This window comes from Gigantopelta aegis, chromosome 3 (assembly GCF_016097555.1).
Source record: "Gigantopelta aegis isolate Gae_Host chromosome 3, Gae_host_genome, whole genome shotgun sequence".
NCBI lineage: Eukaryota > Metazoa > Mollusca > Gastropoda > Neomphalida > Peltospiridae > Gigantopelta > Gigantopelta aegis.
The window spans coordinates 80,483,285-80,500,486 of NC_054701.1; the positions used below are offsets into that span (position 1 = coordinate 80,483,285).

A 17,202-nucleotide genomic window follows, 5' to 3' on the forward strand; every position below is an offset into this window, starting at 1 on the left:
CATAATAAAGAAGGGTTGCATCAAGGTATCATCGTTGTGATAAAGAACAACCTAAACTGATATATTATAAGAACAGTTGCAATAATCGTCGGTAGTTGTGATTCTTGGATGAGCAAATCATGCTAACTGCTACCTTACTGTTTGGAGTAACACTGTGGTCGTGGCTACTGCAACCAGTGTATGGCGGTGCAGGTATGTTTAGGCTACACACACATGCACGCGCACACACACACGTGCATGCACAGAGAGAGAGAGAGAGAGAGAGAGAGAGAGAGAGAGAGAGAGAGAGAGAGAGAGAGAGAGAGAGAGACAGACAGACAGACATACAGATAGAGAGGCAGAGAGAGAGAGAGAGAGAGAGAGAGAGAGAGAGAGAGAGAGAGAGAGAGAGAGAGAGAGAGAGAGATGACCCGCTGCCGCATTCCGATAATGAAGCAAGGGTCTTTTATATGCACTTTTCCAGACAGGGCAGTACACACCACAGCCTTTAATAAAAGTAAACTGTCTTTCTCTCTCTCTCTCTCTCTCTCTCTCTCTCTCTCTCTCTCTCTCTCTCTCTCTCTCTCTCTCTCTCTCTCTCTCTCTCTCTGAAATTGTATTATGTGTATATCCTGTAATTATAAAACGCTGTTGGCTGTTTAACAATGTTGACTATATTGTTTTTTGAAGAGGTATACTACATATAATTTGCAAGTTTATCAGCACTGACATTCATTAACCAACTTCTTTTTCTTTTCAGGAAATAAATGGGCGTACTCTGATCGCGGGATAGGTTCGTAAGATATAATTATTATACACATCCTACAGTACACCATAAACTGTGTATTAAACAATGCGCTACATATACAAGTATTCACATATATTCACAAAAACTATACTCTGTCAAAAAAGAAACGCATAGGCGAAATATTCATGAAATTATCTCTTTAATACAAAGTGGCATAATTTCGTTATTTGTGATCGTATCACAGTCAAATTTGACATAAGTATGTGACAATGCTCTTGTTATGGACTGACGGCAGTGGAGGCGTTTACGTCACCAAACAGCATCGCACGAGGGCGCTGAATTCAGTACCTCGTGTGGCCACCATCAGGAGCAATCACTGCGCGAAATCTCCTTGGCATAGACTGAATGAGTCTCTGAATCCGGACACGTGGAATCCTAGTCCATTCTTCCTGCAGTGCATGTGACAGTTGCGGAAGCGTCTGAGGCTCCGGGTCACGCTGGCGTACACGTCTGTCCGGTTCGTCGCATAGATGTTCAGTGGGGTTGAGATCTGGCGATCGTGATGGCCATGGCAGCACATCAATGTTCTCATTCTGTAGGAAATCCATTGGTACACGTGCCGTATGCGGCCTGGCATTGTCCTGCTGTAAGAGTTCTCTCTGTCGATCCAAAATGGGAAGCCTGTGACGTCGAAGAATTTCATCGCGATAGCGTACAGCTGTCAGGTTGCCTTGTACGAACACAAATTCACTTCTGCCGGTGTATGAGATGGCTTCCCACATTATGACACTCCCTCCACCGAATCTGTCAACTTGGGCGACGCAGTTGTTGGCAAAACGTTCATTGCGGCGTCTGTAAACACGCTGTCGTCCATCACGTCGCTGTAGAAGGAATCGTGACTCGTCGCTGAACCATACTCGCCACCAGTTTCCCAAGTTCCACCCATGTACATTCGTGCACCAGCGAACACGTAAATGTCGATGTTGACGTCGCAGGACGGAGCCAACATACGGTCTCCTAGCCCGTAAACCAGCTTCTCGAAGTCGGTTCCGAATGGTTTTTGCAGACACCCTTCTCAAACCAGGTATGCATCCAGCAGTGTTCGTTGCTGTGGCAGTTCGGTGACGCAAGTGCAGAATTCGGATGTGCTGCAGCTGTTATGCGAGGTCTTCCACTTCTGGGCCGGTCTTCAGCTGATTGAAACTGCTGGTACCTGTCCCAGAGATGTAAAATGGTGCTCTGATGGACGTTCATGTGGCGTGTGACTCCTGACTGCGATTCACCTAACTAAAGGCGGTCTATTGCAATGTTTCGATTCTTGGCATCTTGTAACTTGTCTACGTCGAAATGGAAATGAGGCATCATAGCGAGCATTGCAGCTTCAAATACCCATCACTACCCCAATCTTTCCCCCTGAGTTTCACGTGCATTCGCCAAAATCTGACCATTTCACGCCGATTTCCTGCAATTGTCGCACAACGTGCCACAACGTGCATTAAATTTGTTTTAGGGTGCATTTGGGCATTCCAGGAATATTAACAAACATGGTCATTCAGCAACATTGTACAAAAATAACGATATTTTGTAAAATCAAACACTTTTCTTCTTTCCCTATCACCTATGCGTTTCTCTTTTTTTGGACAAAATATAGATCAAGGTAAAGATAAAAGAAAATATTGTTGTGTATTTTGATTTCACTGATTGTTATTAATCGTGGATTTAGTATCCTATGTTTGCGCATAAATGTGAATTTACGAGTGTTAAACTATTGATATAATTGCATACAGTAAACATAAATGTAAAGACAAAACCGTTCGTTAACCGCGATCAGTATCGAATGGGCATTTGACAAAATAGTGGTTGATTCCATGAATCGCTATTTAGATCCTCGGCTGTGGGTGTGGGTAATTGTTGGCATGCTTCCATCAGAGAACTTTTCAAGCACGCCTGTCATGTGCACAATCTCTTACCTCGCCAGAGGGTTCTGTCCAAGACCCTTGTCTATAGGAGGAGATCCTTTATTGGACAATTCATCCTTCTTCATCACCACAAAGAGGACTGCCACTCCTCTTTGTGCCACATAATACAGTTCCAACTATTCACCAAATACTTTCTGTTGTTCTTATTAGTCATCATCTTCCATACTACTGTAATACCAAATACGTGTAAAAAGTATTTCTATTAATCATAAACGTAAAGTGATGCTATTTTGTGAAATTGGTTCCAGGTCTAATGACACGAATAGCCTGTAATGACATCGGGTTTCTTTCTTCTAGATAGGGGTCGCAAATACCGTATGATTCCTAGCTGGGAATGTAGTTTATTCCTTTTTCTATGTCAATGTAATATAAAACAAAAATCTTTTGAATGTATTTATTATGCAGGTCCGAAAGAACCGGAGGTTGATGTACACCATTCCCCCACACTTAAAGCTGTATGAGGGTGGGACGTAGCTCAGTGGTACAGCGCTCGCCTGATGCGTGACCGATCTAAGTTCGAATCCCGTCGGTGGGCCCATTGGGCTATTTCTCGTTCCAGCCAGTGCTCCACAACTGTTGTAACAAAGGTCGTGGTATGTACTATCCTGCCTGTGGGATTGTGCATATAAAAGATCCCTTGCTGCTAATCGAAAAGAGTAGCTCATGACGTGGCAACAGCGGGTTTCCTCTGTCAATATCTGAGTGGTCCTGAACCATATGTCTGACGCCATATAACCGTAAATAAAATGTGTTGAGCGCGTCATTAACTAAAACATTTCTTTCCTTCCCCATTATATATCAATAAAAAGAAAACAAAAAGTACAAATTTAGAGTGCATTATAGTGTGTGCCCCATTCCCACTCCGCAGATGGTCCCTAGGGTCTGTTATAATATATTGCTTTTAAAATATGCGTTTACGTTTTGTGAACTGGACACGGAGCTACCAGTGTTGTATTCTTCAGTTATCGTTGCCTGTTTTGAGCAGGACCGGAATACTGGCCCCTGGACTTTCCGTTTTGTGGAGGTCAACGGCAGTCTCCAATCGACGTTATATCTCATCTGGCGGTCCCAGGCAGCCATCTGATCGACTTCAACCTCAGTGATCTGAACAAAACCAATGGCGTGTCCATGGTTATGGCGAATATTGGCGGACACACAGGTAATATTATATAATCACACAAACACCACCAATACAATTCAGTGCAACAGAGAACAAAATACAATTAACAACAACCATCCACACCACCCCCAAGAAAAAAAATTCAAAGAAATAAACACCACCACGAACAACAACATCAACAACAAACAATATAGCTCTGAATAAACAATAAAAATCCATCATTTCATTTCAACTTATTTTCGTGCTTATATCGAATTAAGGTTCAAGTACGCTGTCCTGGGCACACACTTTAGCTATCAAGGACAGTGGGTTAGTTGTTAATGGTTAATGGTTAGTGAGAGAGAACAAGGTATAGTGGTCTTACTCGTACCCATTGTGTCGCTGTTGGTGGAAGCTGGTACCGGGCTTCGAACCATGTACCTACCAGCCTTATGTCCGATGGCTTAACCACGACACCACCGAGGCCGGTGAAAATGCATCATCGATTGATCGAATTTATTGATATTTGGATTAACGACTTTGTCGAGCGGGAGGTAGCCAAGGGGTAAAGAGCTCGCCTGATGCACTGTCGTCCTAGAATCGATCCCCGTTGGACCCATTGGGCTATTTCTCGTTCCACCTAGTGCCGTGGTATATGCTATACTGTCTGTGGGATGGTGTATATAAACGACCCCTTACTACTTATAGAAAATGTAGCGGGTTTCCTCTCTAAGACTATATGTCAGAATTACCAAATGTTTAACATCCTATAGCCGATTATTGATAAATAATTAATAAACAAAAGCCTGTTTGGTCGATGCGACAAGTTAATCGGTTCCAAGGACCATAATCGAGTACTGCAAAGAACAATACAATGTCACTTCCTTTTTTATTCTGTGGACACAAAACCTTGTTTTTAACTTAGTGAGAGTATTGTTTAATTACGTTGCAAACACGATTGGTTTCTTGCAACGACAACAAAACCTACAAAATACAAACAAATAAACAACAACAACAACAACAACAAAAAACAAATATAACAAAATCCTCAACACTTCTCAAAACAAAAACAAAAAACAATCAAACAAAACAACAACAAACAAAAGAAACGAAAAATATCTATATTATAGATCGATTATTTACTAACAATAACAAACAAAAAACCCTGTGCAAAACAATTCTTTGATTTATGTTTGATCTAAATCATGTAATGATGCCATTGGAAAGCTACCTAAAATAACAGGCAAATGTTGAGTGGTTTTACTTCTGTTAGAATATTGTACTGGCTATTTGCAGTTGAAGTTGCCCTCGGTGGTGACCCTATTTACGTTACTGGAGGAGGCCTGGAGGGGCGCTACAGACTGGAACAGTTTCACTTTCACTGGGGGTTGAAGAGTCAACGAGGTTCGGAACACGCTATTGATGGAAGTTATTTCCCTATGGAGGTAACACGAGCACCCCGACGTCATCATCATCATCATGACGACCCCTGTCTTTGTCTCTCTGTTACCTGTCTGTCTCCTTTCCTTCAGGGCGGGGCGTAGCCCAGTGGTAAAGCGTTCGCTTGATGCGCGGTCGATCTGGGATCGATCCCCGTCGGTGGGTTCATTTGAGCTATTTCTCGCTCCAGCCAGTGCACCACGACTGGTATATCAAATGTCTCTCTATCTCTCTCTCTCTCTCTCTCTCTCTCTCTCTCCTCTCTCTCTCTCTCTCTCTCTCTCTCTCTCTCTCTCTCTCTCTCTCTCTCTCTCTCTCTCTCTCACACACTCTCTTACTCTCTCTCTCTGTGTTTGTCTGTATGTATGTATGTATATATATATATATATATACCCACCCCTGGCAGACGGCGTCATCACAGCTTTTCGTTAGTCCATTGGTACTGCACCAAGAAGTCCTCAAGGCAACCATCATCAATCAAAACTTGTGCCAGAATGAAATATTAGTAGTGTCGCTACAAATGTACCTAACTAATGTCCCAGTGATTCTTTTCAGACATTGATAGTTCATCTTTGACGACACGTGGCATTGGTAACATCTTATGTGAACCCGGTTATTTCTGAATCAAGTATCTTTTTCTTTCAGATGCACATCGTTCTATACAATGACAAGTATGCCAACTTCGCTTCGGCTCTACACAAGCCAAAGGGTCTTGCTGTGTTAGCATTCTTTTACAAGGTAAGATGAAATTAGTACCGCGTTGTAAATACTTGTCAAATGATGACATAACAAGATAAGAGTAGATGGATGATACTTGCTAATCACAAAAATTATTAATTTGGTACAGCTCTTTGTCAACGAAACTGAAGATTACATTTCTAAGAAACCTAAATCGAGGATTAGATCCTTAAGCAGCCTTTAGTTGGTGTTGATCTAGTTTTGACTAACGAGAAAAGATATGGATTATATTGGTGTATTAATATTATCCGTTTCTTTATTCCTTCCTTCCTTCATTCATTTGTTCATTCATTCAGTCAACGGATTAACAGAATTCGAAAGACATATATGTTTTACTATACGAGTACAAGTAGGAGTTCGTAAATCTAAATTAAACTCTTTAACAGAAAATCAGTAGAGTAGAGAAAGTGACATGAGTCTCCGTTAGATACCTTCGACTTTTTATCTTACGAGTTGCTTTAAAACGTGCCCAACGAGAAAACGCGAGTTGTAAGATAAATGGTATCTAATGTAAATGAACGAATGTAGTATTCTATTTCTTTTTTATAAAAAAAAAAAAAAAAAAAAAAAAAAAAAAAAAAAAAAAAATGAAATGTCTTTTCCACCTACAATTTACCTACGGTCCTAGTAGTTAATTTACGCCTCAGTCAATTTTAATTGTGATTCTTTCCTTGGATAGAATGGCAGTGGTGACTAGGAGGAGACAGTCGTTTTTAAATTGTTATCACATATATATGTGTTATTAGTATGTGTTATCAAAACAGGTGTTAAGAATCATCAATATTTATCTCTATTTGGGTCTTCCACCTTATATTTTTTGCAAGTTTTAATCAATGGAATATATATACAGAACTTCACATACGTTGCTTTCGCTGCCTATTTATTGCACGAGTTTATTTTGCGCAGGATTATATATCACGAGACCGCGTAGAAATAAAAAGAAGCGAAAACAACGCATGTGAAATTCTGTATTTATTACATACCTTCTTTTATGTTTTACATAAACGGTTTTTAATTTAACGTCATAACAACACTTTGTTAAGTCTATGATCAAAACTCCTTTCATGGATTTTCTTAACGTTTAGAATCATACTCCGCGCCAGCCTTGTGTAATGTTTCAAATACGACGTGACGTCATTAGGTTACTTCTATATGACGTCAGTAAATAAAAGGCACTAACTGCAGTAAAAAGAAAAAGGGAATTCCCCATTTAAAAGTTCCGGTCCATATCGCACATATGTGCGATATAAAATACATTTATCACACGGTTTCAAAAAGTCTTTATCACTATAGTAAGATTTTAATAGGTATGTAATAAATACAGAATATACTACGTCTTTGATGAGATCACAATTATAATACACTTTTGATGAGATCACAATTATAATACACGTTTGGTGAGATCTTATCTTTTAATTGCTTTCTAGGTTGGCGAAGTAAACAAAAGCATGTTCAAAATTTTGCATCACTTTGTGGACATCAAGTTCAAAGGTTTGTGTCATGTGTTTACTCAATTGGCATATAGAGAAAACTGATCGTGAGCCGGACACCATCGTGAACCGGACAACTTTTTAACTATAGAACTTGTGACGTTTTGTCATTCGTTTCAACGTTACGTGATTGCAGTCTTTTCATTTAACACTAGAAGAAAACAACCACAAAGGGATTTTTGAGAAATGTTTAAATTTTAATTTCTCTTGCTCCGAAGATAATCCGAAAATTAGCCTAATGGGCCCACCGACAGACATCGATTCCAAACCGACCGCGCATCAAGCGAGCGCTTTACCACCGGACTACGTCCATCCTCTAATCTTAGCATTCCTATCGTTGTAACTTCTTACAATTGCGACCATAAATTTTCCTTCAGTCGCCAGCTTGTTCGGCAACGCAGCATAGATTACTGTCGTAAATTACGGTGAAGACTCTAACATAGATGTCAACTGGCAGTTAGATGATGACTTGGTTATATAAGGCTGCCTTTCCATATGTACGATTTTTGTGTCCGTCATTCGTGAACGGTCACATACAAAAAACCGCTCGCCTGTTTAAGGTATTGTACCCTTTCCATTAGCCCGAGTACTCCGTCTGATGGTAAGAGAGCTAAACGGAAATTTAGACATAATACAACATCAACAGCAATCATGTGGTTGACGTTAAATGCCTTTACATTGATAAATGTTTATATATTAATCACTAACACAGACGTTACATGAAGAAACCCGACAGCACACCCTTTCAGTAATCTTCCGGTTAAATACGTATTTCCTGACGGGTTTCGTCCTGTAGTGTGTGTATTAGTGATTAATATGTGAATTTTTGTTTATCAGAGAGATCGAAAATGATCAATATAAAGGTATTTAACGTGAAACATAGGATTGTTGTTGTACGAAGCTGCATCCTAACCGGACGCGAGCGATTATTTTAGAAATCATTAATTTCAATCGGCGATTTCACACGCGTGCGGTTAGGATGCGGCAACTGAAATGAATGATTTCTATAATAATCGCTCGCGTCGCGAGCGGCCGGTTAGGATACAGCTTTAAAACGAGAATCTTTTACTACTGTTTGGTAGGCAGCGATTGCGCAGAATTGATATAGATTGGTCCCTGACGGTAAGAGAGTGTTGATAACTTTACAAATGTCCGTCTAGCTCTCTTAAGCTTTATTCTAACCGGATGCGAGCGATTATTTTAGAAATCATTCATTTCAATCACCGTATCCTAACCGCACACCCACGGTGCGACGGATGAAAAAGTTGCTTCGCACGCATGCGGTTAGAATACGGCAACTGAAATGAATGAATGAATGAATGAATGTTTAACGACACCCCAGCACGAAAAATACATCGGCTATTGGGTGTCAAACTATGGTAAATGCAACAACAATGTGATGATCAACATCAATATAAAAATTCAACAGTTAAATTAAAACACAGTGTAAAGAACTGTGCAAAAATACAAATATCACAGATAAAGTAAAAATCAGTATCGCTGAAAAATTGTAATACAAATTCTGGATGGAACAATTGAAATGAATGATTTTGTTTTCTTCTAAAATAATCGCTCGCGTCCGGTTAGAATACAGCTTTACCGCTAGAGTGCGCTGGCTACCTTTCCATATATGTGTGTCTGTCACATGTCATCCCACTTTGTTTTAATAGCACTCGGTGCGGATGTTTTTGCAGTACAGTGCTTAAAAGCATGCATTAAAATAAGCCGTCAGTCCGTGCAACTGTATTTATGGAAAGTGGTTTCACGTGCGACAAATGGCAGACAAACATATGATGGATGACGTACAGATGGAAAGACAACATAAGAACAGTACGTCCTTCAAGTGAAAAAATGGGAGATAGTTATGTGTTATGCATTCGGCAATACTCGTTTTAACTAATAATCCGGCAAACTTATATCGTGAATGTCCGATACCAAACGAATACATCCGAGATATTCCGAATTGTCGATAACCTACGTGTTATTTAACTTCGCCTCGGTGATGTCGTGGCTAAACCATCGGACTACAGACTGGTAGGTACAGGGTTCGCAGCCCGGTACCGGCTCCAACCCAAAGCGAGTTCACTAACCCACTTTGCTGGACAGACAGCCCAGATAGCTGATGTCTGTGCCCATGACAGCGTGCTTGAACATGCACGAAAATAAGTTGAAATGAATCATGGTAGCAACAATTATTATTAGTAGGTAGTATTGTTCTTTGTTAGCATAAGCGTACGAAATAGGAGCAAAACCTCAAATTCTGGTAAAAATGATACAGATATTCGGGCAAAATGTGCTAATCTGAAAACTTTCTACCATGTATTTCTATCATTCTAGCCTCAAAATTAGTTGTATTCCATGTAAAAATGCGTAGTGATTCGTTTGCAACCCTATATATTTGGTTGGTACTAATTATAATATGAATAAACGTTGTTATGCAAATTTGGGCATTTTTGTTTAATTCGGGCAAAAGCCAGTCTGCCCCCCCCCCCCCCCCCCCACACACACACATACACACAAATAGGATCCCGTACACCTATGTTTGTTAGTGTATCCAATAATTTTCATGCATATAATTATTGTAGCAGTTTAATATTAAATATAATCTGTATTTTCAATTATTTTCCATTGTATCATGTTACATTTTGTGGACAATTAGTTCATGCTAATCCTGTCACCCTCATTCAATAAAGTAATAGCGCATAATGTTCTTTGTGTAAAACTGATTCCCAGACATTTTGTACAAAAGAAGACGCCGTCACGAAACTATCTGCAAAACAACACCCACCCAAAACTAATTCTCAGCTGGTTTCTTAGAATAATGTTTTATGTTTGTTTCGGATTTCAAAACAGGAGAGTTAACTAAATATTGCTTTATGGTTCTGTTTTTTTTTATTGACAGACAGCAGAAAGCCAATTGCTGCGTTTCCTATATTGTCTTTGTTACCGAAGAAGTTCAATTCCTGGTTCAGATACGAAGGCAGCCTGAGCACGCCTCCTTGCTCTGAAACGGTCTCGTGGACTTTATTTCAAGACAAAATCCACATTTCAGAGGCGCAGGTTGTATTAGGGGTTTTTTTCCCTTTTCTTTCAAGAAAGCCGAATTTTGACACAGATATTTTATGGCATAATGGGGGGGGGGGGGGGTGGGGGGGGGGGGGGGGGGGGTCAGTTTTAATACGGAACTCCAAAAATAAGTAACTCTCTCTTGACCGTCATTTTCAGTTTCCAAAATGGCCGCCATCAGCAACCACCTATGTTGAATATCATGAATTTTAAGACAGGTAACCCCATGGTTCCAAAACCTCAACCTATAGGGAGCTATACATCTGTTGGTGCACAGAAAAAAATAGATCATATGTCCGCGATATTAGATTTAAAGATGACTGCCTTATTTCTAAGTACGATAGAATCACATGTCCTGCATTGAGGAAGCTATCCACGGTTCCTTTTGTAGCAAATATTTCACCAACCGCAATGAATCGCTCACTCACATCAATGAAATCATTTTTGATCTGCAATGCTACATAAATCAAGCAATAAAGAGGATTTAGTCTCGCGCTGTTCACATATATTGCCATGCATATACGTTAGTTTAAGGACTATTTTCATATTTTGGGATACAATTGATAAAGGTAACCTAGGTGGAGATATTATCAGATATGTCGCACTAGATTCATGGGTATCTAAACTATAGGTATATATTTTGAAATCACTGTTCTATGTGACTTAAGTTTCGAAATATTAATTGAAAGGTTTGCATATTGCGGCCATCTTTAAATGCAATATGGCGGATATACATGTATGACCGACATATATATGCACCTTAAATCCTTAAAAATGAGTATAGGCTTTGGAATCGTCGTTCTATCTGCTTAAAATCCAAGGTTTTAAATACAAACTGTAGCTCAATGCGCTCAAATTCCGCCAGAGATGTCATTTCGGAAAAAGTTAAAAGTTATATAAACCTAATTATGCTAAAATGATAAGAGCTTTTCTTTTTCTTAAAAAAAACAAACAAGAAAAACAAGAAAAATATATACTTGATAGCCAGGTTCGGCACTTCTTATAGCTTGTGTGTGAGTACGTTTGTGTGCGTGTCGTGCATCAATAGGATAAGAGAGAAGCGGCGACAGCAAAGGAGGCTGCTTCTACCGAAATATCAGCAAAGAATATTTTATATGCACCTTTTCATAGACAAAACATTGCATGTACCACTCATGGGGCACTGAGGAGGGAGAGGCATATAGACACACACACACAGAGAGAGAGAGAGAGAGAGAGAGAGAGAGAGAGAGAGAGAGAGAGAGAGAGAGAGAGAGAGAGAGAGACAGACAGACAGACAGACAGACACAGACACAGACACAGACAGAGAGACAGACATACAGACAGATATAGAGAGAATGAGATAGAATGATAAAAAGAGAAAGAGACGGACAGACAGAGATACAAAGACAGTGACAGAGAAAGACAGAAAGAGTAAGAGAGAAAGATAGTGAGAAAGAAAGAAAGACAGGCAGATAGACAGACCAGAGAGAGAGAGAGAGAGAGAGAGAGAGAGAGAGAGAGAGAGAGAGAGAGAGAGAGAGAGAGAGAGAGAGAGAGAAAGAGAGAGAGAGAGAGAGACAGAGAGAGAGAGATGATATGTGTGTGCGTCATTCTTCTTGTTCTTTTTGCTATGTTGGGTTGTATTTGGTACTGTTTTGAGATATGCAACAATACGTTTTTGTCATGTGTGCAGATGTTTATTTAGTTAAATTCTCTTCTCGAGTGGTTAAGCCACAAAGTCCGCTACACGTTTCTCACTGAATTACATTCAACTTGATCTTGAGTTACAGTACTTTCACTTTCAGATGAATGCATTTCGCAGTATCTTGGAAAACGCCCAAGGACAAGAAAACAGGACTCTAGTTGATAACTTTAGGCCACTGCAGGAACTAAACAGACGTAAAGTGTACACCAATCTTAATTTTGAATCAGTGAGAACCACTACTGAAGGGACAGTGCAGGTGTAGTAAAACTCGTTAGTTCAAATGAATGCACATTGGTGCGACATTATGTGCATTTAATCCTTACATGTGACGTCACACTATTGTTCTAACTAAACTATGTGCAGTTCTACGTATTTTATAACAACTAACAACTAGACATTAACTTGTGTCCTTGACAGGCAGCCCAGATAGCTGAAGTGCGTGTGCACTGGACAGAGTGCTTGAACCATATATGGATATAAGCTCGAAAATAAATTGAAATAATAAAAAAATGTTTGACGTTTTGTCTTTTGTTGACCTTTACAGGACTGAAGAAATGGGAAGCTCAAAACATTGCCCCCCCCCCCCCCCCCCAAAAAAAAAAAAAAATTTAAAATAAAATAAATAATAATAATAATATTTTGTTTAATGTTTCAGGTCCGTAGGGAGTGGGGAAACAATCTCTAGTGGAAGGACCACATTCTCTATTGGGGTGACAGAATATAAATATATATATATATATATATATATATATATATATAGAGAGAGAGAGAGAGAGAGAGAGAGAGAGAGAGAGAGACGGGGGGGAGGAAGGATTGGCACATCAAAATGCCATGGTATGTGCTGTCCCGTATGCGCGAAAATGTATAATATACTGAACAGCATTGAAAACGCATCACCAGTTGATGATAAATGTGAATGGGGCATATATCAGCATTAAAAATATAAATGAATAAGTATCATACTACCTTATAGACCATGTATGACGACGAATAACTTACAAAAACGATTGCCTGAACACTCCATGAAACACAACACCAAAACACAGCATATTGCTTGCATAGCATGAAAAACGTAAATTGAATGTGCAAATCATGCTGATTGGGGCTATACAAGATGGTCTTTGAAAAGCCACTTTCATTTATGAAGTAGTCTTTGAGGGAACATTAAACAAGTGATGGCAAGGTTGACAGATGAGGAACGTGCCTTAGGCATGCTTCAAGTCGGCATTTCGAGTAGAATCATCGCACAGCGGTTTGGATGCCACCATTCAACAACCACTAGATTCCACAGGAGATACCAGCAGACAGGAACCACCAGGGACCGTCCACGTCCAGGCCAACGACGTGTTACGACACCACGACAAGATCGCTATATTGTTCGCCTCCATATTCGTGATCGAACGCTGCCAGCTGCCAGGACTGCACCAACTATTCAAGGTCGACGAGGGGTTATCAGCTCAGACATTGTGTTTCGCCGTCTTCGCTCTGCTGGGCTGCGTGCTTAACGACCATATGTTGAACCTATCCTGACTGATCGACATCGAAATGAGCGCCGACGTTTGGCAGGAAGGTATCGTCATTGGAGATTACAACGTTGGCATGATGTGCTATTCTCTGACGAATCACGTTTCCATTTAAGGAATGCTGATGGTCGGTTGCTGGTGTGGCGTAGGCGTGGAGAACGTTACCACAATAACTGCCTTGTCCAACGGATCAATGGGGTGGAGGGAGTGTCATGGTGTGGGATGGGATCAGTTTTAATTACCGAACAGCACTGTGGCAGAATGAATGCCATTCACTACCGGGATAACGTCTTGCAAAATCACGTCATCCCCTTCTTTCATCAGCATCAGGATATGCACACATTTCAGCAAGACAACGCCCGAGCGCACACGGCACGTGTTACAACACAGTATCTAGCGAACAATAATGTCCCTTTGCTTGAATGGCCAGCACTGTCCCCTGATTTATCGCCAATAGAGATCGTTGGGATTACCTTGGTCAACGCATCTCACGTCGTCCACAAATGAATAACCTTAGAGAACTGGAAAACGCACTAGAGCAGGAGTGAAATGCTATCCCCCAGAACACTATTCGCAGACTTATCGGGTCGATGAGAAGACGTTGCATGGCTTGTGTTGCTGCAGATGGTGGTCATACGCGCTATTGACTTTTCATTGTGACCCCACGTGTCTTTCAAACGTAAATGAATTAAAACTAATCAATGATTGTGCATCCTTTTTTCTTTGTTGTCATTATCAATCATCCATCTAATGCTGTTCACAACAAAAACATTTATTGCTCAGGTATTCTTTTCGAAATCCAAACATTTCTTGGTGGTGCGTTTTCACTGCTGTTCAGTATATATAAAATACACCTTGCTGATTCTGCGGCAACAGGTTTCCTCGCCCATTCTCTAACCCAAGAGGAGAAATAACCATATTATAATAACAGAAATGGAAGGACCTGACTCCCCAGGGCTGATTCTAGTCTACAATAAGTGGGGTGGCAGTACAGAAAGAATAGCGATGAAGTAATACGGGATCTTCTCCAGGTGCCCCCAAAAAGAACCTTTAAACTAAAAAGCGCAGTTTTAAGTACATTTCTAACCCTTTGCCCACTCCCACGCTAAATACGGCCCTGCAGCTAAGGATTCAGACTATGTCCACTAAAACTATGTTTTGAAATAGCAAAGGTATATAACAGGCATAAAGGCAAATAAACAATCATTAAAGGACACCTTGACAAAGCTTATTGATGGTTGTCGCACACCACAACCCCAGGTATAAAGTTTAAAGTTTGTTTTATTTAACGACACCCCTAGAGCACGTTGATTTAAAAATCATCGGCTATTGGATGTTGGTTGTCAAACATTTGGTAATTTTTATATATAGTCTTATGGAGGAAACTCGCTTCATGTTTTCCATTAGCAGCAAGGGATATTTTATATGCACCATCCCACAGACAGGATGGCACATACCACGGTCTTTGATGTCTTCAATGAGAAATGGTGCAGTGGGCCCACCGACGGGGGTCGATCCTAGACCGACCAAGCATCAGCCGAACGCTTTACCACTGGGCTACATTCCGCCCTTGTATTTTAGAAATACAACTCTTGGATCATGTCGTGTTGTTTTTATTATTTTAAAAACCTGGACGTTATACTTTCTTTTGATGCCTATCAATATGAATTACAGGACCACGTTTACACAATTGTGTATGAACTGATACGCACTAACGTCTTACGCTGTTCATACAGTGTGTAAAGCGGCTTTATGATTCATACGGCCATTGCATGATTCAAATATTAAAACATTATCACGACCCCTTGTTAAATAATTTAGCTAGTACAAGAGTGTATTACTTATGATCAATTTGAATGATAGAAATCGTTATCGTAATCAAAATGGTATCTCCGCTCAAGTTAGAGTCGAAAGAATATTGACAATATTGTGATCGTTTCCGCGAATCGGTTCCAGGTACTTCGTCTATAGCAGGACTGTCACTCCCATGACACTACTGAGCTTATGATGAGACTTTGGAACAAGAAGAATTATTTGTCAAAACAATATAATTAGGATCAGACTGTCAACTGACACGACGAAGTTGGCCAACACAACGGTTGCAATGTAAATTTCCCAACTGCCAACTTGCGATGAGTGCATTCAGATTAACAACCAATCGGTCGTAGAAGGAAGGAAGGAAATGTTTTATTTAACGACGCAATCAACACATTTTATTTACGGTTATATGGTTTCGGACATATGGTTAAGGACCATACATATATTGAGAGAGGAAACCCGCTGTCACCACGTCATGGGCTACTCTTTTCAATTAGCAGCAAGGGATCGTTTATATGCACCATCCCACAGACAATATAATATATACCACGGTCTTTGTTACACCAGCTTTAGAGCACTGGCTGGAACGAGAAATAGCGCAATGGGCCAACCAACGTGGATCGATCCTAGATCGATCGCGCACCAGGCGAGCGCTGCACCACTGAGCTACGCCCCCACCAACCCCCCCCCACCCCCACCCCCCTCCACACCACCCCCACTGACCAAATCGGTCGTAGAAGTCGTATACGACGAAAATCGAGTTGTAAGAGCGCTCAGATTAGCAGCTAAACAGTCGTTCAAAAAAGATAGAAATGTTTTATTTAACGACGCACTCAACACATTTTATTTACGGTTATATGGCGTCAGACATATTGTTAAGGACCACACAGATTTTGAGAGGAAACCCGCTGTCGCCACTACATAGGCTACTCTTCCGATTAGCAGCAAGGGATCTTTTAGTTGCGCTTCCCACTGGCAGGATAGCACAAACCATGGCCTTTGTTGAACCAGTTATGGATCACTGGTCGTTGCAAGTGGTTAACACCTACCCATCGAGCCTTGCGGAGCACTCACTCAGGGTTTGGAGTCGGTATCTGGATTAAAAATCCCATGCCTCGACTGGGATGCGAACCCAGTACCTACCAGCCTGTAGACCGATGGCCTGCCACGACGCCACCGAGGCCGGTAAACAGTCGTTAAAGTCGTGAGACCAGAAAGCTGGCAAATTTTGTCGTGGCAGTTGGTAGTCTGAGATTAGCATTATCTTATCTCGTGCAATTACGTTAACTTATGTCATATTTATATTCTCTACACATATATATGTGTTACTATTTAAATTGTGACTTGTTTTCGCCCTTTAAAACACTTATCACATTTCAGTCACGTACTATCATGATTTAAACTTTGCGTGTGAGACAGGTGATGTCATATGCATCTTAATATATCATGAGAGAGGCATTCGTAAGACTTGTCATAAAAGAGCACCTCGTCATAATAAATAACGGCCATGACAGCGCGGAAGAAGATGGGTTTGCCTTGAGGCAGTGTTTATCTTGCCGTTAGAGGAATCGTGTGTTCTTTTGGGGAGCTGGGCATTAATTTTTAATTAAGTTTTATATATATATATATATATAT

The 17,202-nt window shown here is 40.5% G+C and overlaps 1 protein-coding gene across 1 annotated transcript; it reads left to right on the plus strand.

The window, feature by feature from the left end:
• The first annotated feature begins 79 nt into the window (after positions 1-79).
• LOC121366167 (carbonic anhydrase-like) lies at positions 80-12,674 on the plus strand. The gene is made up of 8 exons (XM_041490724.1): positions 80-192; positions 740-772; positions 3,692-3,865; positions 5,102-5,250; positions 5,891-5,983; positions 7,411-7,474; positions 10,376-10,533; positions 12,327-12,674. The coding sequence occupies exons 1-8, from the start codon at positions 120-122 to the stop codon at positions 12,486-12,488; spliced, it is 906 nt and encodes a 301-aa protein (XP_041346658.1). The 5' UTR covers positions 80-119; the 3' UTR covers positions 12,489-12,674.
• The last annotated feature ends 4,528 nt before the right edge of the window (positions 12,675-17,202 follow it).

Bases quoted from the DNA above. Each gene is read 5' to 3' on its own strand.
- LOC121366167 (XM_041490724.1), top strand. From the start codon at position 120: ATGCTAACTGCTACCTTACTGTTTGGAGTAACACTGTGGTCGTGGCTA. The intron at 193-739 runs GTATGTTTAGGC...TTTTCTTTTCAG, and splicing joins ACCAGTGTATGGCGGTGCAG to GAAATAAATGGGCGTACTCT. The intron at 3,866-5,101 runs GTAATATTATAT...GGCTATTTGCAG, and splicing joins GAATATTGGCGGACACACAG to TTGAAGTTGCCCTCGGTGGT.